Raw genomic sequence first — 19,910 nt, 5'->3', positions numbered from 1 at the left:
GGGGTGTACGCTGCTAAATAATTTGTGCAAATGTCAACTGCAATTTTCGAAAATCCTCTCTAACCCAAAATGTTAAACATCTGTAAAAAATACTTGTTTTGAGAGTGGTTTACATTCATGACATTTAACCTTTTGCTGTACACACCACAAAATTCAAGTCTCAATTACCATGCAAGCAGGAAACCTGATCATTTCTGCAGTAGCCATCTGCATAGTCCAATATCAAGTATTAGTTCTAGGTTGCACTAAGTCATGTGTTACAAGTCTTTTTCTGCAACCTCTATAATTAGTTGTAATTTGCCTCTGTTAAAACGTGTTTCTTAAAGGACATCTGGCCTTGAAATTTCCACCTTCTCAATGAAAAAATACTTAGTGTCTGGATTTTTTTTTTTTCTCTTTTAATATGGAACACTGCATGGGTGGTATAACCAAGTCCAGACTTTGAAAAAAAAATAAATTCCAAGAAAAGATAATAATTAAGAACCATTTAAGTATTACCAACTATAAATGTAAAGTAAAACTTTGTTGTAACTATCCACAGATTTCTAAATTAATCTCTCAAATATTAGAAGATCACAAAGTAACTTTTCATTTTCATGAGAATATAACATTGGTCTATTAACTTCTAAAACTATATTAAGTTAAATTGGATAATACATGTTTGGAATCAAAGATTTCATACATGGAAAAAACATCTGAGTCCAGTGGGTTGATATGACACTCAAAGCATCCACTTAAAATAGGAAATAATTTTAACAGTTCATATATAACCCTAACTTCACAAAGATTAAAGTTACATTTAGAATATGTTAAACCTACATACAGATTCACATGAAGTCATTTTAATAATACTTATCAATTTACTTGATTATAGCCAATCTTCCTTAAAACTAAAAGTTAAATGTTAAGTAGCTGATTAAAAAAAAAAAACTAATAAAAATGAATGACAGACACACCACTCTTCTGCAAGGTGAAAGTGGAAACATTCTCCACAATAAGCTATGGTCCTGACCTATTTTGCTTTCCTAGATTGGAAAATTTTTGGTAGAAACTCTTTAAAACCAATATTACACATCTGCAAAAAAACACTAGCAAGAAATGTAATATGGGTCAGAGAAGGAAGAAATAAATCTGAAAAAAGAAAAAATCAGTTTCTTATACCAAAACTTCAAAAACAATTATAAAATTTGGTGCAAATATATTTTCATCTTCCCAAAAAATAACCTGAGAAATTCCCTTCAGATTTAGAAAAATTATGTAAAGAAAAAATTCATACAGGTCCTTTGCAAAAATCTAAAAATGTTAATGTAAAAATTGGACACAATTAGGCTGCACTCTCATTGTAGATGTAATAAGCAATAAGCAATCTGCATGGTCCCTAGTAGAGCTATGACAAAGTAAGTAAAATCTGTATGAAAACAACCTTTACATATTTTATTCAAATTTAAAAACGCCCATTGCAAATAATCATGTAACTTAAAAGGGCATATACAAATTAAAGGCCAGGCACGGCGGCTCATGCCTGTAATCCCAGCACTTTCAGAGGCTAAGGCGGGCAGATCACGATGTCAAGAGATCGAGACCATCCTGGCCAACATGGTGAAACCCCTTCTCTAGTAAAAATACAAAAATTAGCTGGGCGTGGTGGTGCACACCTGTAGTCCCAGCTACTCAGGAGGCTAAGGCAGGAAAATCACTTGAACCCGGGAGGCGGAGGTTGCAGTGAGCCGAGATCGCACCACTGCACTCCAGCCTGGCAACAGAGTGAGACTCTCTCAAAAAAAAAAAAAAAAAAAAAATTAAGTATATAAGCTATGTTTATGTATACAGTTGATATATTCAAAAAGGTAAAGAAATGTCAAATACTACTAAAATTAGTTAACATAAACAACTTAGTTCAATAATGTCTTACCTGTATCCCATCCTTAAGTTTCAAAATGCATTCCATAGTATTGATGGTAATTACCACTGGTTCTGAACCCAGTTTTGTCCATGGTACATGAATCCTTAATTCATGAATATGTCCACTCAAAAAAGTGAATGGTAATTTCAGTTCCTTAAAACACAAAACATTGCATAAGTTAGTAAGTGTTTAATATTTTTTATTATAATATGCAAATTCCCTTTTTAAAAAATAAAATTTCTAACACAAGAATATTTGGGGACTTACTGTTTAGTGCTTAATATTTTTCATTCTAATGTACAAATTCCTTTCTTAAAAGAGAAATAAAATATCCAACACAAAAATATTTTGAGAATTACTGTTTATCAAAAAGTAGCATCAAATACCTTGTTAGGCCATACTTAATGATAAATAATAATTTATAGTACAAGTTACATTTAATAAGTTACTTAAGCACTCTAGGCCTGTCTCCTACTTTGCTGAATGGAAATAATATACAATACTTGGTACATGATGTAAGCTCATAGATGGTAGCACAACAGTATATAGCAGCAGTACTTGAGATACCTGAAATGATGTAATTTTTTAAGTCTCCATCTAAAAATATGTCTTCAAAATATGTTTTAAACTAATAGAACAATATTCTAAGTCAAGTTGAAAGGGGAGTTCAACTGGAGATTTGAGAATAACTTGACAAAATGAAAACTGATCAACCTAAAAAAAAAAAAAAATGTATTCCACTTCACCTAATGTAAAATTGAACTGGATACTACTTGGTCCTAAATTTTAAATATTTTCTGACTGCTTTCCATTATCATTAGATAAAAGATTAGACATGAAAAATTTCACCAAAATTGCTTTATGCTCATTTGTCTCACTTCTAGATACAATTTGTTTACAAATCAACAAAGGACAAAGAAAAAAATGTATTCCCATCACATTTTTTACAGTTATTGTAACTCTATTTGTGAAAGTTAATAAAAATATTAAGCTTATTCATTCACATTTTAGCCTACCTAGTTGGTTCAGCAACACAGTAGCAATATACCTAAATACAGACAGTATAGCAAAGTGATTAAGACCAATAACTCTGCAGCCAGCAAAGACTTTATTGTATCTGTGCCTCAGTTTCATTATCTTTAAAATTTGTATAAAAATACTATATTTTGAATATTAGATCAATTAATCTATATAAAGCTTAGAATACTACCTTCCTTACAGAGAAATCATTATAAAGGTGCTAAATATTATTGTTATAATTACAAAAGTATGGGCCTAATTTGTTTCTTCAACCAGAGGTTTTTTTTTTTTTTAAAGGGCAGCTATTAAGTTTATTGTTAGTACTCTATGCTAATAGAATGTCACAATTTTTAGATCTTTGTCATTATCACAGTATTTTTAAAGTGCATTAATTTCTTCAAGCATTGTTCAGCTAGCACAAGATTATATATTGATCAGTGCCTGTAACAAAAGCAATATTTACTAAGCACTGAGTATGTACCAGGCACTATTCTAAGCACCTTACTTGTAAACAATTATTTACTCCTCCTAAGAACCACAAAATGTAAATACCATTATCCCCATTTTACAGTGAAGAATCTGAGACATGAAGGGTCAAGAATCTTCCCAAAATGAAACATCTAGGAGAGCCTGGACTCAAAATTAAGAAATATTATGCCAGAGCCATGGCTCTTAACCACTATAATACTGCCTCTACACTTCCATTATCAGCACTGAAAATGTTTCCACTGGCTATTTATCTACCTAACTGGACAATGAGCAGATTACAATTCCACCTCTCCCACCCTATGCCTTGTGTAACAATGATATATTTGAAAAATGGCTATCAAAGTTGCAGTCTAAGGGCATAAATCAGATTGTCTCAGAGTTCTCAGAGTACAGATGTTTAAAGACACCTGAATCAAACTCAAGAACTTAGTGTCATCAGAATGCTACTAACCAAACATTAACACAAGAGGTAACTTTCTGGATTAGAACATGGAATTTTGAGACATATGATCTGACTATAAGCAAGATAGTTTCAATTTCAAAATCACAGAGGAAAGAAAAATAAATAAATAACATATATTTATATATACTGTAAAAGGTGAAACACAAATGATGATTGTTATAACAAATGGATCTTCCGTGAGGTAACCAAAAAAGGTATTTTCTTTTCATTCTTTTTCCTTCTTGAAATATATAAATCTACAACTTTAAAATATTTTATTTATGTATAACTTTTAGGTAATACATCATGTAAAATGCATCCCTAAAATCAGAACATCTATGATAATGCAATGGATATTAGTAGCAAAGAATTTCAGAAGAGAGTTGAATATATCTCAAAAATCTAATTATAGGTAAGGTATTATAAAATAACAGAGAAAAGGGATACTTTTAAAATGAACATAACAGGCAACAAAAGCAAATATAGAAAAATGAGACATCAAATTTTAAAACTTCTGCACAACAAAGGAAAAAGAATAAAAAAGATAACTTATGAAATGGACAAAAATATTTGCAAACCATCTATCTGATAAGGTACTAATATCTAGAATATATAAACAAGTTCCATGACTAATCAACAACAAAATAACAGTAATTCTATTTAAAAATGGACAAAGGAATTGAAGACATGTCCACAAAAAAGATATACAAATGGCCAACAAGTATATGAAAAGAAGCTCAACGTAACTACTCATTAGGGAAATGCAAATCAAAAACCACAATGAACTATCTCTCAGTCATAACAATGGCCATTATCAAAAACATAATAAGTGTTGAGAAAATGGAATACTTATACACTCTTAGTGGAAACATAAAATGGTACAACTGCTACAGAACATAATATGGAGGTTCCTCAACAAATCAAAAGCAGAATTACAATGATCCAGAAACCCCAGTTCTAGGTATATACCCAAAATAATTTAAAAGAAAATCTTAAGGAGATATTCACACACCCATGTTCAAAGCAGCATTAATCACAATAGCTGTAAAGTAAAAGCAACTCTAATATCCATTTTTGAATGAATGGATAAGCAAAATGTAATACACACATACAATGGAATATTATTCAGCCTTAAAAAATAAGCAAATCCCATAATATACCATAACATGGACGAAACATGAGGACATTATGGTAAATAAAATAAGCCAGTTATGAAAAGATAAATACTGTATGATTCCACATATATAAGGTATCTAACATTGTCAAACTCTTAGAAAGTAGACTGGTGGTTGTCAAGGGCGGGGGCAGGGGAAAGGTAAAAAGGGAGTCATTGGTTCAATAGACAGAGTTTCAGATTTACAAGACAAAAATGTTCTGAAGATCTGCTGCACAAGGATGTGCATATAGTTAACAGTAATATAGTATATACTTAAAAGTGCTTAAGATGGTCATTTCTCTTTAAGAAACAAGGTCAAACTCTGTCACCCAGGCTGGAGTGCAGTGGCACAATCAGCTCACTGAAACCTCCAACTCCTGGGCTCTCCCACCTCAGCATGCCAAGTAGCTAGGATTATATGCCCATGGCACCACACCCAACCAATTTTTTAAATTTTTGGCACAGATGAGTCTCACTATGTTGCCCAGTCTGGTCTTCAACTCCTGGGCTTCAAGCTATCCTCCCATCTCAGCCCTCAAAGTGCTAGGATTATAGGCACGAGCCACCATGCCCAGCCTCAATGACAAATTTTATGTCACATATTTGTTACTACCAGAACACACTCACACAGACATACACATAAGTGACAAGACTTCAAGAATGCTGAATGAGGAGCTCGGCAAATCCTCTCCCCAAAAAGCAATGACAAAAAGGACAAAGTTGTCAAAAATAACAGACAGCTCAGCAGCAATAAGAATAAGGCTAGCATAAGGTCACAATACAATTTGGATCAGGCAACAAAACAGCAGATCAGTCCAAAAATTAACAGAGAAATCTGGAAAATGATATAGCCCAACGGGATCTTGCCAAGGTCTCACATATATATTACTGGTAGTCTAGAAAGTTGTACGCATATGCAAGAATGCACTTATTCAGAAGACTGTATATCTGTTGTTCCACCAGATATACAGATACAATCCCCCAAGCAACCACAAAGAGAGGGCAGTAACCAGCAAACTACTCATTTCTAGTTAACCATGAGGCCTCATGAACATAGAGAATTTAAAAAAAAAAAAAATCAGACTTATAATCTCCTGACTTTGAAAGTATTACCCAGTAAATGTATATATCCCATGTCAAAGAGTAAATACCTTACTAGCTCAAAGGTTTAAACAATCTCCAATCACTGGCTGATGACTAAGTTATAGTAACCCAGTGAAATTCCTAGAATGCCAGGCTTAAAAACAGAAAGGAGAATTTTTTTTTTTTAATGAGCAGAGAAATCAGAGGGCACACGAAACAGACATCACAAAATTAGTAGAGGCAAGTCAATAAACAAACCTGCAACAACCACCATCTCCTGGAGGAGAAGAAATCAAAATCCAAAGTTGCTGCAATATATTAAACAAAATGTCCAATTTACAACAAACAACTACGACACATGCAAAGCATACAGAAATAAAAACAGTTAATAGAAACTATCTTTGAAGGAGATCAAATGCAGGGCTTGGTACACAAAGACTTCAAAACATCAATTCCGAATATGTTCAAAGAAATAAGGGAAACCATATACAAATTTTTTTTTTTTTTTTTTTTGAGATGGAGTCTCACCCTGTCACCCAGACTGGAGTGCAATGGTATGATCTCGGCTCACTGCCATCTCTGCCTCCCAGGTTCAAATGATTCTCCTGCCTCAGCCTCCCGAATAGCTGGGATTACAGGCACCCACCACCACGCCCAGCTAATTTTTGTATTTTTAGTAGAGATGGGGTTTCACCATTTTGGCCAGGGTGGTCTCGAACTCCTGACCTCAAGTGATCCACCCACCTCGGCCTCCCAAAGTGCTGGGATTACAGGCATAAGCCACTGCACCCGGCCTCAATTAGAAAATGTCAATAAAAAGAAATTACCAAAAAAATGAAAATTTTGGAGTTGAAAGTACAATCAACAAAATAAAAAATTCACTAGAAGGGCTCAGCAGCAGATTTGAATTGGCAAAAGAATCAGTGAATTCAAATCCAAATATATCATAGTCAAACTGCAGAAAGCCAGGGACAAAAAAAAAAAAGCTGAGAGCAGAAAGACAAAAACAATTTTTCACGTACAAGGAAACTTTTAGTAGATTAACACCTAATTTCTCCCAGAATTCTATATCCAGCAAAATTATCCTTCAACAATGCAAGCAAATTAAAAGATACTCAAATAAAGAATAAGATAATTGATTCCTAGCAGAATATTAATGGAAGTTCATTAAACTGAAAGGAAGTAGCAACAGATGATAAAACAAATTCACACAACAAAAAAATACAGGTAATTATGTTGGTGACTGGTAAAGGACATTATAAATGCTTTTTTCTCCCGTGTTGTTCTGATTTAAAAGGAAATTGCGTAAAACAATAATGATAAAATTGTATTGTTTGACTTTTAACAAGTGAAGATGCAATATATATGACAATAACAACACAAGCAGCAGAAGAAAATGGAGCTATAGTAGGGAAATGTTCTCTATTTTAATAGAATAAAGTTATCAATAATCTCAAGTAGTTTGCAGTAAATCAGATGCATATTATAATCCCCCAAGCAACCACAAAGAAAATAATTCAGGCCAGGCACAGTGGCTCACATCTGTAATCCCAGCACTTTGGGAGGCTGAGTCGGGCGGATCACGAGGTCAGGAGATCGAGACCATCCTGGCTAACACGGTAAAACCCCATCTCTACTAAAAATACAAAAAAAAAAAAATTAGCTGGACGTGGTGGCGGGTGCCTGTAGTCCCAGCTACTCGGGAGGCTGAGGCAGGAGAATGGCATGAACCCGGGAGGCGGAGCTTGCAGTGAGTCGAGATCACGCCACTGCACTCCAGCCTGGGCAACAGATCAAGACTCTGTCTCAAAAAAAAAAAAAAGAAAGAAAATAATTCAAAAGTAATTTGAAAGTCAATAAAGGAGTTAAAATAGAACATCGAAAAACATCAATTTATTACAAAAGAAATTAATAAGAGTATCAGAGGAACAAAACAGACATGAGGCACACAGAAAATAATAGCAAAATGATAAATGTAAATCCAATCATATGAATAAAAATTAGAGGTGAACAGATTAAAAACTTCAATCAAAATGGAACCCAATGCTCATCTCCTCCACAAAGAAAAACCAAAACAACAAATAGAGCACTTTGAGTTGAATGTCTATGGGAGAACAACGGAACTCATCAGGAAGTAATGAAGATCTTCTGAGGCACAGAAAACTCCATATGTCAGCATAAAGAGGAAAGGAGAGCACCTGGCCAAAATCAGCCTGGAGCCAGAAGGGGCTCTCCATTGACGAGAAAAGTTAAGCAAGACATCCTCAGCAGTCCCCATGACCACTGTGGATACTTGCAATCCAAGCTACAGGGCAGCTCCACAGTCCTCACAAGCCCTGAGTCCAGTATAGGGAGCTGCCTGAGGTCCATAAGGCTGGATTGCTCCAGAAAGAGAATTCACATTTGATCCACTGAATTCCCCAGGATCCAAGCTGCTGCAGTACTACATCATTTGGAGAATGAAGCAACTACTAGAGTGCATTCTGCCTTGGGGCTCAATAGCCCTGGCAGCTCTACATCCCTTGGACCCTGTAATCAGAAAATGGCAGCTGAGAAATAGCAGCCATTTCTCAGGGACTAAGGACCAGCCTGTCTAGCATTCCTCACCCCAAGCAAAGCCACACCACTGCCTCCACAAACACCCACAGTCTAGCCCACTAAGGCACTCACAGAAAATGCTGATATTGATGACGGCTGAAGAAATCACATAGAAATTACATTACTGCACCCAATGAGGAAAAAAGCCTGGGCAGCCTACTCAACCAATACCGAAGTCAAATCTACAGGAAAAAGTTTTTTCCTATGAAAACTACTTCATAAAATTGGCAGAGGTGGTTGTTCTTCCAGATAAACAGATACCAAGCTAGGGACACAAGAAACATGAAAAGGCATGGAAACATGACACCTCAAAGGAACACAGTAATTCTCTAATAACATACCCCAAGGAAAACAAACCAATAAAATACCTGAAAAGGAATTCACAGTAATTTCTTAAGGAAACTCAGTGAAATACAAAAGAATACAGATAGTGAATTCAACAAAATCAGAAAAACAAGTCATGATCTGAATGAGAAATTCAACAGATATATGCCATAAAAAAGAACCAAACAGAAATCTTAGCATTGAAGAAGTCAATGAATAAAATTTAAAAATACAATTGAAAGTTTCAGCAATACACGAGATCAAGCAGAAGAATTTGTGAACTTGAACATAAGTCTTTTGAAATATAGTAAATCTTCACCTAACATCATCAGTGGGTTCTTGGAAACTGTCATTTAAATGAAACAACATGTAACAAAACTAATTTCACGGCCGGGCACGGTGGCTCACGCCTGTAATCCCAGCACTTTCGGAGGCCGAGATGGGCAGATCACGAGGTCAGGAGATCGAGACCATCCTGGCGAACACAGTGAAACCCTGTCTCTACTAAAAAAATACAAAAAAATTAGCCGGGCGTAGTGGCGGGCGCCTGTAGCCCCAGCTACTCAGGAGGCTGAGGCAGGAGAATGGCGTGAACCCGGGAGGCGGAGCTTGCAGTGAGCAGAGACCGCGCCACTGCACGCCAGCCTGGGCAACTGAGCAAGACTCCATCTCAAAAAAAAAAACCAAAACTAATTTCACCTAGGCTAACTGATATAAACAAAAGTTCCTACAGCCTATGTCTAGTCACAAAAACATGACCAATATTGTAAAGAGTCAAACCACTTCTAATATCAAATACTGAAATAGATGTAGGCTATACGTACATTTAAGAAAGATTAATGAAATTATTAAATTAGTATTAAATTAGTATCAAATTATTACATTATTAAATTAATAAAATTAAGATTAATAAATATTTACCAAATTTATGGTCAATTGGTGAATGATAGCAGTCACAATAGTTGTGAATGAAATCATGAAACAAATGTTTGGAAAGTGAAAAGAGGAGCATCTTCTAATGCCACACAGTTAAAAAACAAGGAATACTGTGAAATCACTGAGTGCTTTCTGAATGCATCATATATTGTGCATTTGTATGATTATCATATACTTTATGAATTTTTATTTTATAGTATCATGCAATTGTTCATTTTCCAACCTGCTTATTCCAGTTCAGTGTCAAAGGTGGCTGAAGCCTATCCTGCCACTCAGGGTAAAAAGTGGAAACCAGTTCTGGACAGGACACCATTACATCACAGTTCACACACACACACTCACTCACTCACTCATACTGGGACAATTTAGACATACCAGTTAACCAAACATTCACATCTTTGGGAAGCAGAAGGAAACCAGACTATCCAGAGAAAACCCATGCAGACATGGGGAGAACAAGCAAACTCCATAAAGACAGAGGGCCTGACCAGAAATCATTTTTGTCTCAGCAACATTATAACTAAACAATGCTGAACATTGTTTTGAGGTCCTGCTGTACCCGGGTTAGCCAAAAAAAACAAAGAAACAAATAAAAAACAGTTAAAAAGAATGAGAAGAAAGCCTACAGGGCCTATGGGATAGTATTAAGTTAAAAAAAAAAAAAATGTATTTTTGGAGGTCCGGGGAAAAGAACAGACAAGGCATATAAAACCTATTTAAATAAATAATAGCTGAAAACATCTCAAGTCATGGGAGAAATATAAACATCCAGGTCCAGGAAGCTCAAAGTTTCCCAAATAGTCTCAACCCAAAAAGGTCCTCTCAGAATACACTATAGTCAAACTGAGAAAAGATGAACATTACAGTGAAACTGTCAAAATTCAAACACAAAGAGAATTTTAAAAATAGGAAAAGTGTGAAGTAACACATAAGGGACTCTCCATAAGACTAACAGCAGATTTCTCAGCAGAAACATAGGCCAAGAGACAATGAGATGCCATATTCAAAATGTTGAAAGAAAACAAACTGTTAGCCAAAATTACCATAACTAGTAAACCTCCCCTTCAGAAATGAAGGAAAAATAAAATCTTTCCCAGAGAAGCAAAAAATGAGGTAATTTATCACCACTAGACTGAATGGACAAGAAATGATTAGGGGAATCCTAGAACTGAAAACGAACAGACTATAACTACCATCATGAAAACATGCAGAAGTGTCAATCTCATTGATGAAGCAGATTCACAAATGAGAAAGAGAAGTAAAAATTATCACTATAGAAACCACCAAACTGCAAAGATAAACAATAAGAAACTAAAGAAGAAAGAATGGATATATATTTTAAAGAAACAAAAGGCAATTAGCAAAATGACAAGAGAAATTCCTCACCTATCAATAATAACCTTGAATGTAAACAAATAAAAATGCCAAATTAAAAACTATAATCCCCAATTAAAAGCTATAAACTGGATGAATGGATTAACAAAAAACAAGACCGGGCTGGCCATCGTGGCTCACACTTGTAATCGCAGCACTTTGGGAGGCCAAGGCAGGCAGATCACCTGAGGTCAGGAGTTTAAGACCAGCCTGGCCAACGAGGTGAAACCCCGTCTCCACAAAAATACAAAAATTAGCTGGGCATGATGGTGGATGCCTGTAATGCCAGCAACTTGGGAGGCTGACGCGGGAGAACCACTTGAACCTGGGAGGCGGAGGTTGCAGTGAGCCAAGACTGCACCACTGCACTCCAGCCTGGTGACAGAGTGAGAGGCGGAAGTTGGGGGGGCGGACAGGCAGGGAAACAAGACCCAACTATATGCTGCCTATAAGAAACTCACTTCTGTAAACATATACATAAACTTAAAATGAAGAAATGAAGAAAGTTCCACCAAAAATGAATAGGAGTAGCTATCCTTATATCAGAAAAAATACACTTTAAGTCACAAACTATATAAGGAGACAAAGGTCATTATATAATAATAATGAAGTTGGGCCGGGCGCGGTGGCTCAAGCCTGTAATCCCAGCACTTTGGGAGGCAGAAACGGGTGGATCACGAGGTCAGGAGATCGAGACCATCCTGGCTAACACAGTGAAACCCTGTCTCTACTAAAAAATACAAAAAACTAGCCGGGCGAGGTGGCAGGTGCCTGTAGTCCCAGTTACTCAGGAGGCTGAGGCAGGAGAATGGCATGAACCCGGGAGGCGGAGCTTGCAGGGAGCTGAGATCCGGCCACTGCACTCCAGCCTGGGCCACAGAGCGAGACTCCGTCTCAAAATAATAATAATAATAATAATAATAATAATAATAACAACAATGAAGTCAATTTGCCAAGCATCTATAACAACTATAAATATATACACACTCACTACTAGAGCACTCAGATACAGCAAATATTATTGGATCTAAAGAGAGAGATAAACTCCTTTACAATAATAATTGGGGACTTGAACACCCCACTCACAGCCCTGAACAGATCACTGGCAGAAAATCAGTCAAAAATACCAAATTTCAATTGCAGTTTAGACCAAATAGACCTAACATATTTACAGAACAACAGCTGCAGAATACATTCTTGCCATTAGTACACAAAAAAAATTCTCCAAAAATTTTAAAAGTCAAAGTCATATCAAGTTTCTTTTCTAACCACAATAGAATAAAACTAAAAATCCGTAACAAGTAAACTTTGGAAACTGTACAAATACATGAAAATTGAATAGCATGCTCTTGAATAACCAATGGATCAATAAAGTGAACAAGAAATTTTAAAATTTCTTGAAACAAATGAAAATAGAAATACAACATAGCAAATCCTATGGAATATAGCAAGAACAGTACAAACAGTTTTTAGCATTAAACAGTTGTACCAAGAAGTTGAAAGATTTCAAATAAACAACCTAACGATGCATGTCAAGGACCTAGAAAAGCAAGAACAAAACAAACACAAAATTAGTAAAAGGAAAGATATTATGAGGATCAGAACAAAATAAATGAAATAGACACCAAACAATACAAAGGATCAACAAAATGAAAAGCTGGTTTTTTGAAAAAATAAACAAAATCAGCAAACTATTACATAGACTAAGAAAAAAAGAGACCAAACCACAGAAATACAAAGGATCATTAGTGACTATTATGAACAAGTATACACCAATAAATAAGTGAACCTAGAGAACACAAATAAATTCCCAGACACATAATCTACCAAGATTGAACCAAGAAGAAACAGAAAACCTGAACAGTCCAATAACGAGTAATAAGATTGAATCAGTGATAAAATCACCCAACAAAGAAAAGCCTGGGACTGAATGGCTTCACTACTGAATTCCACTAAACTTTTTAAAAAGAATACCAATTCTTCTCAAACTATTCCAAAAAAACTGAAGGATAGAAAATCCTTCCTAACTCGTTCTACAAGGCCAATATTACCCTAATAACAAAACCTAACAGGGAACAACAGAAAAAGAAAACAAGACAACATGACTGATGAACACAGATGCAAAATCCTCAACAAAATACTAGCAAACCAAATCCAATAGCACAGCAAAATGATTATACACCATAATTAAATGGGATTTATCCCAGGAATGCAAGAATGGGAAAAAAAGCTTTTCCTCTAAGAACTGGAAAGAGACAAAATGCCCATTTTCACCAGTCTTATTCAACATAGTACTGAAGTCCTAGCCAGAGTAATTAAGCAAGGGAAGAAAAATTTTTTGAACAGGGATCCAAATTGGAAAAGAAAAAGTCAAACTGTCCCTATTTGCAGATGACATGATCTCATATGCAGAAATACCTAAAGACTCTATCAAAAAACTCTTAGAACTGATAAATTCAGTAAAGTTGCAGGATATAAAATCAACATATAAAAATCAGTAGTGTTTCCTACAACTATAACAAACTAGCTGAAAAAGAAATCAAGAAAGCAATCCCATTTCCAATAGCTACAAAAAAATAAAATATCTAGGAAAAAATTTAACCAAGGAGGTAAAAGATCTCTACAAAAAAAGTGACAAAACACTGGGGAAAGAAACAGAGGAAGACACAAAGAAATTAGAAAGACATTTCATGTTCACATATTGGAAAAATTGTTGTTAAAATGACCCAAAAAGATCTACAGATTCAATGTAATTCCTACTAAATTACCAATGCTATTCTTTACAGGTACATAACAAGCAAAGATAAAATTTGTATTTGGCTACAAGACTCTGAATAGTCAAAGCAATTCTGAACAAAAGAATAAATCCACAAGCATCACAATTTCTGACTTCAAAATAAACTACAAAGTTATAGTAATCAAAACAACATGGTACTTGTATAAGAACAGACATACAAACCAGGAGAACAGAACAGCAAAACCAAAAATAAACCCACATATTTAAATCCAATGGATTTTTAACAAAGGCACGAAGAACACACATTAGGGAAAGGACAGTCTCTCCAATCAATGGTGCCATGAAAACTGGATATCCATAAGCAAAAGAGTGACACTTGATCCCAATCTCTCACCATATACAAAAATCAACTCAAGATGGACTAAAGACTTAAATGTAATTCCTGGAACTATGGAACTACTAGAAGAAAACACAAGAGAAAATGCTTTGGGACTTCGGTCTAGACAAATATTTTATTGTATAAGAGGTTAATATCCATAATATACAAGGAACTCAACTCAATAGCACACACGCACGCACGCGCACACACACACACTCACACACCCACACACAGAGAGACTCCAATTTTAAAATGGGCAATTGCAGCCGGGCATGGTGGCTCAAGCCTGTAATCCCAGCACTTTGGGAGGCTGAGATGGGCGGATCACGAGGTCAGGAGATCGAGACCATCCTGGCTAATACGGTGAAACCCCGTCTCTACTAAAAAATACAAAAAACTAGCCGGGCGAGGTGGCGGGCGCCTGTAGTCCCAGCTACTCGGGAGGCTGAGGCAGGAGAATGGCGTGAACCCGAGAGGCGGAGCTTGCAGTGAGCTGAGATCCGGTCACTGCACTCCAGCCTGGGCGGACAGAGCGAGACTCCGTCTCAAAAAAAAAAAAAAAAATTGGGCAATTGCTCTGAGTAGACATTTCTCAAAAGGTGACATATAAATGGCCAACAGGTATGTGAAAAATGTTCAACATCACTAATCATAGGGAAAATGTAAATAAAAACCACAATAAAGTATCATATCAGTTAGAATAGCTATTACCCAAACAAACAAAATACTCGTGAGGATATAAAGAAAAGAAAACACTTACACACTTGGTGGGAATGTACATTAGTAGCCATTACGAAAAACACCATAAAAGTTCCTTAAAAAGCTGGAAATAGAACTAAATATAATCCAGCAATCCCACTACTGGGTGTACATACAAATAAAATTAGTATGATAAAGAGATACCTTGTACTCCCATGTTTATTGCAGCTCTATACACAATAGCAAAGATATGGAATCAACCTAACTATCCATCTACAAAGGAATGATGGATAAAGAAAATGTGGTATAGGATGGGTGTACTAGCTCACACCTCTAATCCCAGCACTTTGGGAGGCAGAGGCAGGCAGATCATGAGGTCTGGCATTCGAGACCCACCTGGCCAATATGGTGAAACCCCATCTCTACTAAAAATACAAAAATTAGTCAGGTGTGGTGGCGTGCACCTGTAGTCCCAGCTACTTGGGAGGCTGAGGCAGAAGAATCGCTTGAACCCAGGAGGCAGAGGTTGCAGTGAGCCGAGATTGCACCACTGCACTCCACCCTGAGCAACAGAGGAAGACTCTGTCTCGGGAAAAAAAAAAAAAAGAAAGAAAAGAAAATGTGGTGTGTATGCACAATGGAATACTATTATGCCAAAAAAAAAAAAAAAAACTTGTCCTTTGCAGCAACATGAATGAAAAATGAAAGTCATTATGTTATGTGAAATAAGTCAAGCACAGAAAGACAAATATTGCATATTCTCACTCATACACAGGGCTGAAAAAGTTGGTATCATAGAAGTAGAGAGTATAACAGTGGTTACTAGATACTAGGAAGGTAAAGAAAAAATGGGGAGTATGAAGATGTTTATTAACAGATACAAAATTATAGCTGGACCAGAGGCTGGGAAGGGTAGAGCCCGTGGAAGGCGCAAGGAGGAGAGATGGTTAGTGGGTACCAAAACAATAGAATTAGTAAGACCTAGTATTTGATAGCACAACAGGGTGACTATAGTCATTAATAATTTAATTATACATTTTTAAATAAGTAAAAGAGTATAATTAGGTTGTCTGTAACACCAAGAATGCTTGAGGGAATGGATACCCCATTTTACATGATGTGATTATTAAACATTGCATGCCTGTATTAAAACATCTCATGTACACCATAAATATATAGACCTACCAAGTACACACTAAAATTAAAATCAAAAATCAAAAAAGAACTACAAAAAAAAATTACAGTTGGATGAGAGGAATAAGTTCTAGTGTTCTATAGCACTGTAGAGTGACTACAGTTAACAATAATTTACTGTAGATTTTCAAATAGCTAGAAGAGAGGATTTTGAATGTTCCCAACATGAAGAAATGATATACGTCTGAGGTGATGAATATGCTAACTACCTTGATTTGGTCATTACACATTATATACATGTATCAAAGTATCACTCTGTGCCCTATAAACATATATAATTATTATATGTCAATTTTTAAAAAGCAAAGATTATCAGGCTGAATTTTAAAACGTAACAAGATATAACTATATGCTCTTTAAAACAAACACATTTTAGATTCAAAAACATAAATGAGTTGAAAAGAAAAAGATATGTAAATAGTAACAGCAGAAAGCTGTAACAATTATACTAATATCAGACAAAAGAGACATTTTTTTTTAAGTTACTAAAAACAAAATGCGACATTTTATAAGGATAAAGGAGTCCCTTCATGCAGAAGATATAAACCATTGATGAACATAGCAACAAACCCTTGAAATACTATATATAGCAAAAACTAAGAAAACTGAAAGAACAAATAGATAATTCAACAATAACAGCAGAGACTACGATATCTCACTTACAATAGTGGACAGAATAACTGGATAGAAAGTGAACAAGGACAGAGAAGGTTTGAACAACATTATCAACCAGTTATACCTGACATCTATACATCTCTAACGACTCCATCCAACAACTACAGCAACTGCAAAAATACATATTCATATCAAGAGAAGTCAGAAAATAATTGATCTGGGTAAAAATGAAAACACAATATACCAAAATTTACGGGATGCAGCTAAAGAAATGCACAGCTGTAAATGTCTGCAACAGGAAAAAAGCCAGCCTGGGCAACATACAAGACCTTGCCTCTACAAATAATTTTTTTTTTTTAAGTAGCTAGGCGTGATAGTACAGGTATGTGGTCCTAGCTACTTTCCAGGCTGAGGTAAGAGAATCACCTGAGCCCATGTGGTCGAAGCTGCAGTGAGCAATGATCAACACTGTACTCTAGCCTGGGCCTTGTCCAGAAAGAAAAAGAAAAGAAGAAAGAGAGAAAGAGATCTCAAATCAATAACCTAAATGTCCACCTTGAGAGTAGAAAAACAAAATCAAACCCAAACAAGGAAAAAAGAGGGACCACAATAACAAAAAGAAAAATAAAAAAAGAGGGACACTTCTCAGAATGATTTGTTTCAAGTATGTTAAACAATGAGATGTCATGATACTAAATATGTATACACTTAATAACATAACTTTAAGATATATAAAGTGAAAACTGACAAAACTAAAAATGAGAAATAGACAAATCCACAATCATAACTGGAGGTTACACCTCCAGCTATGGCTATATCTGCAGACATACCTCAACATCTAGTAGCTGACAGAATAAGCAAACAATGAAAAGTCATACGGATTTACAAGATTTGAAGAACTCTAATGACCAATTTCTGGTAAGTGATATTTACAGAATGCTACAGCAACAAGTGCAGAATATGCACTTTTTATCAATTGCACATTAAACACTTATACAGAAACAGACTATATATTAATTTATACATTTTAATAAGCAAAATCGTACAGACAATGTGCTGCTGACCACAGTGGAATTAAATAGAAATCAGTAACAGAAAGATAATTAACAAATTCCTAAATGTTTGGAAATTAAGCAATATACTTCTAAGTAAGCCAAATAATAACCCAATAATCAAAGAAATCAAAATGGAAATTATAAAATTTTTTTAACTTAATGAAAAAACAACATGAAATCCCACGTGATACTGCTAACTATATGGTTAGAGAAAAAAATTACAGCATTACATATATATATTTCAGTAGAAAAAGACTGAGAAAAAACCAATGACTTAAGTTTCCAACTCAGGAAACTAGAAAAAAGAAAAGTAAATGAAATCCAAAAAAAGTGAAAGAAATTATAAAAATAAGAACAAAAGTACAATTCAAAAAAGAATCAACGAAAACAAAAATTAGTTCTTTGAAAATATTAATAAAATTAGTAAGACCCTAGCAATATTGATGAAAAAAATACAAATTACCAGCATCAGGCATGAAAAGAAGATATCACTGCAGATCCTACAGATAATTTTTTTTAAGTCAGGCAGCTTTATAATAAACACCAGCCTGGGCATAAGGCGCTCACGTCTGTAATCCCAACACTTTGGGAGGCTGAGGTTGGAAGGTCATTTGAGCCCAGGAGTTTGAGACCAGCCTGGGAAACATCGCGAGACCTTGTCTCTACAAAAAATATAAAAATCATTCGGAAATGGTGGCACTGGCACTCAGAGGAGGCAGAGGTGGGAAGACAGCTTGAGCCTGAGAGGTCAAGACTGCACAGAGCTGTGATCATGCCATTGCACTCCAGCCTGTGCAACAGAGTGAGACTTTGTCTCAAAAAATAAAAATTAAAAAATAAAAAGTAAACAACAAAAAACCCAACTTTATTCCTTACATATAACAATTTAGAGCAGGGCAGCAAACTTTTTCAGTACAGATGGAGACAGTAAATACTTTAGGCTTTTGCAAGCCACGCAGTCTCTGTCCTAGCTACTTAATTCTGCTGTTTTAGGGCAAAAGCAGCCACAGACAATAAAATGAGTAGCTATGTTTCAATAAAACTGTATTTACAAAAGCAGGCCCAGGACACAGTTTGCTGATCCCGAATTTTCAAAAAATAGGGAAATTCCTTGAAAGATACAATTCACCAAAACTGACAACAGCAGAAATAAAAGTCTAAATGATCCTACACGTCTTAAATTAAATCAGCAGTTTATAACTTTACATCATAACCCAGATGACTTCATGTTTAATTTTTCCTTAAAAAACTGAGAAGTTGGTAATCTCACACTTCCTGATTCTGAAACTCACTACAATGCTACAATAATGCAAACAGTGTGATAGTGTCATAAGGGCAGACATATAAATCAATGGAATAGTATTGAGAGCCCAGAAATAAACCCTCACATCTATGGTCAAATGATTTTTGAGAAGGGTGTCAAGACCATTTAGTGTGAAAGTACAGATACCAACAAATGGTGTTGGGAAAACTGAATATCCACATTTTAAAAAGAGAAAGAGAGGTTGCAACACTACCTTATACTATGTAAGAGCAAAAAAATTAGAAGAAAACACAGGAGAAAAGCTTCATGACATTAGATTTGACAATGATTGGGTATGACAGCAAAAATCCAGACAATGAATGAGAAAAATAGCTAAGTTGGACTTCATCAAAATTAAAAACTTTGGTGTATCAAAGGATGCTATTATAGAGTAAGATGCCACTGACAGCATGTGAGAAAATATCTGCAAATCATGTATCTGATAAGGGATTGATATCCACAATACATACAGAACTCCTATAACTCAACAACAACAAAAAACAAAGAACCCAATTCAAAATTGGGCAAAGGACTCAAATAGGCATTTCTCCAAAGAAGACAAACATAGCTAATAAGTACATGAGAAAAGAGGCTCAACATCAC

The 19,910-nt window shown here is 35.3% G+C and overlaps 1 protein-coding gene across 1 annotated transcript in view; it reads right to left on the bottom strand.

Annotated features, from left to right (window-relative positions):
* The window catches only part of VPS13B (vacuolar protein sorting 13 homolog B), an 876,795-nt gene that overhangs the window by 849,940 nt on the left and 6,945 nt on the right, over nt 1-19,910 (bottom strand). Inside the window, exon 3 of the mRNA XM_031669315.1 lies at nt 1,913-2,056. Coding sequence (XP_031525175.1) covers nt 1,913-2,056 — 144 coding nt within the window. The remainder of the gene's footprint in view (nt 1-1,912; nt 2,057-19,910) is intronic.

This window comes from Papio anubis, chromosome 8, assembly GCF_008728515.1.
Source record: "Papio anubis isolate 15944 chromosome 8, Panubis1.0, whole genome shotgun sequence".
In the NCBI taxonomy this organism is placed as follows: Eukaryota; Metazoa; Chordata; class Mammalia; order Primates; family Cercopithecidae; genus Papio; species Papio anubis.
This window is presented reverse-complemented; position numbering and strand designations above follow the sequence as displayed.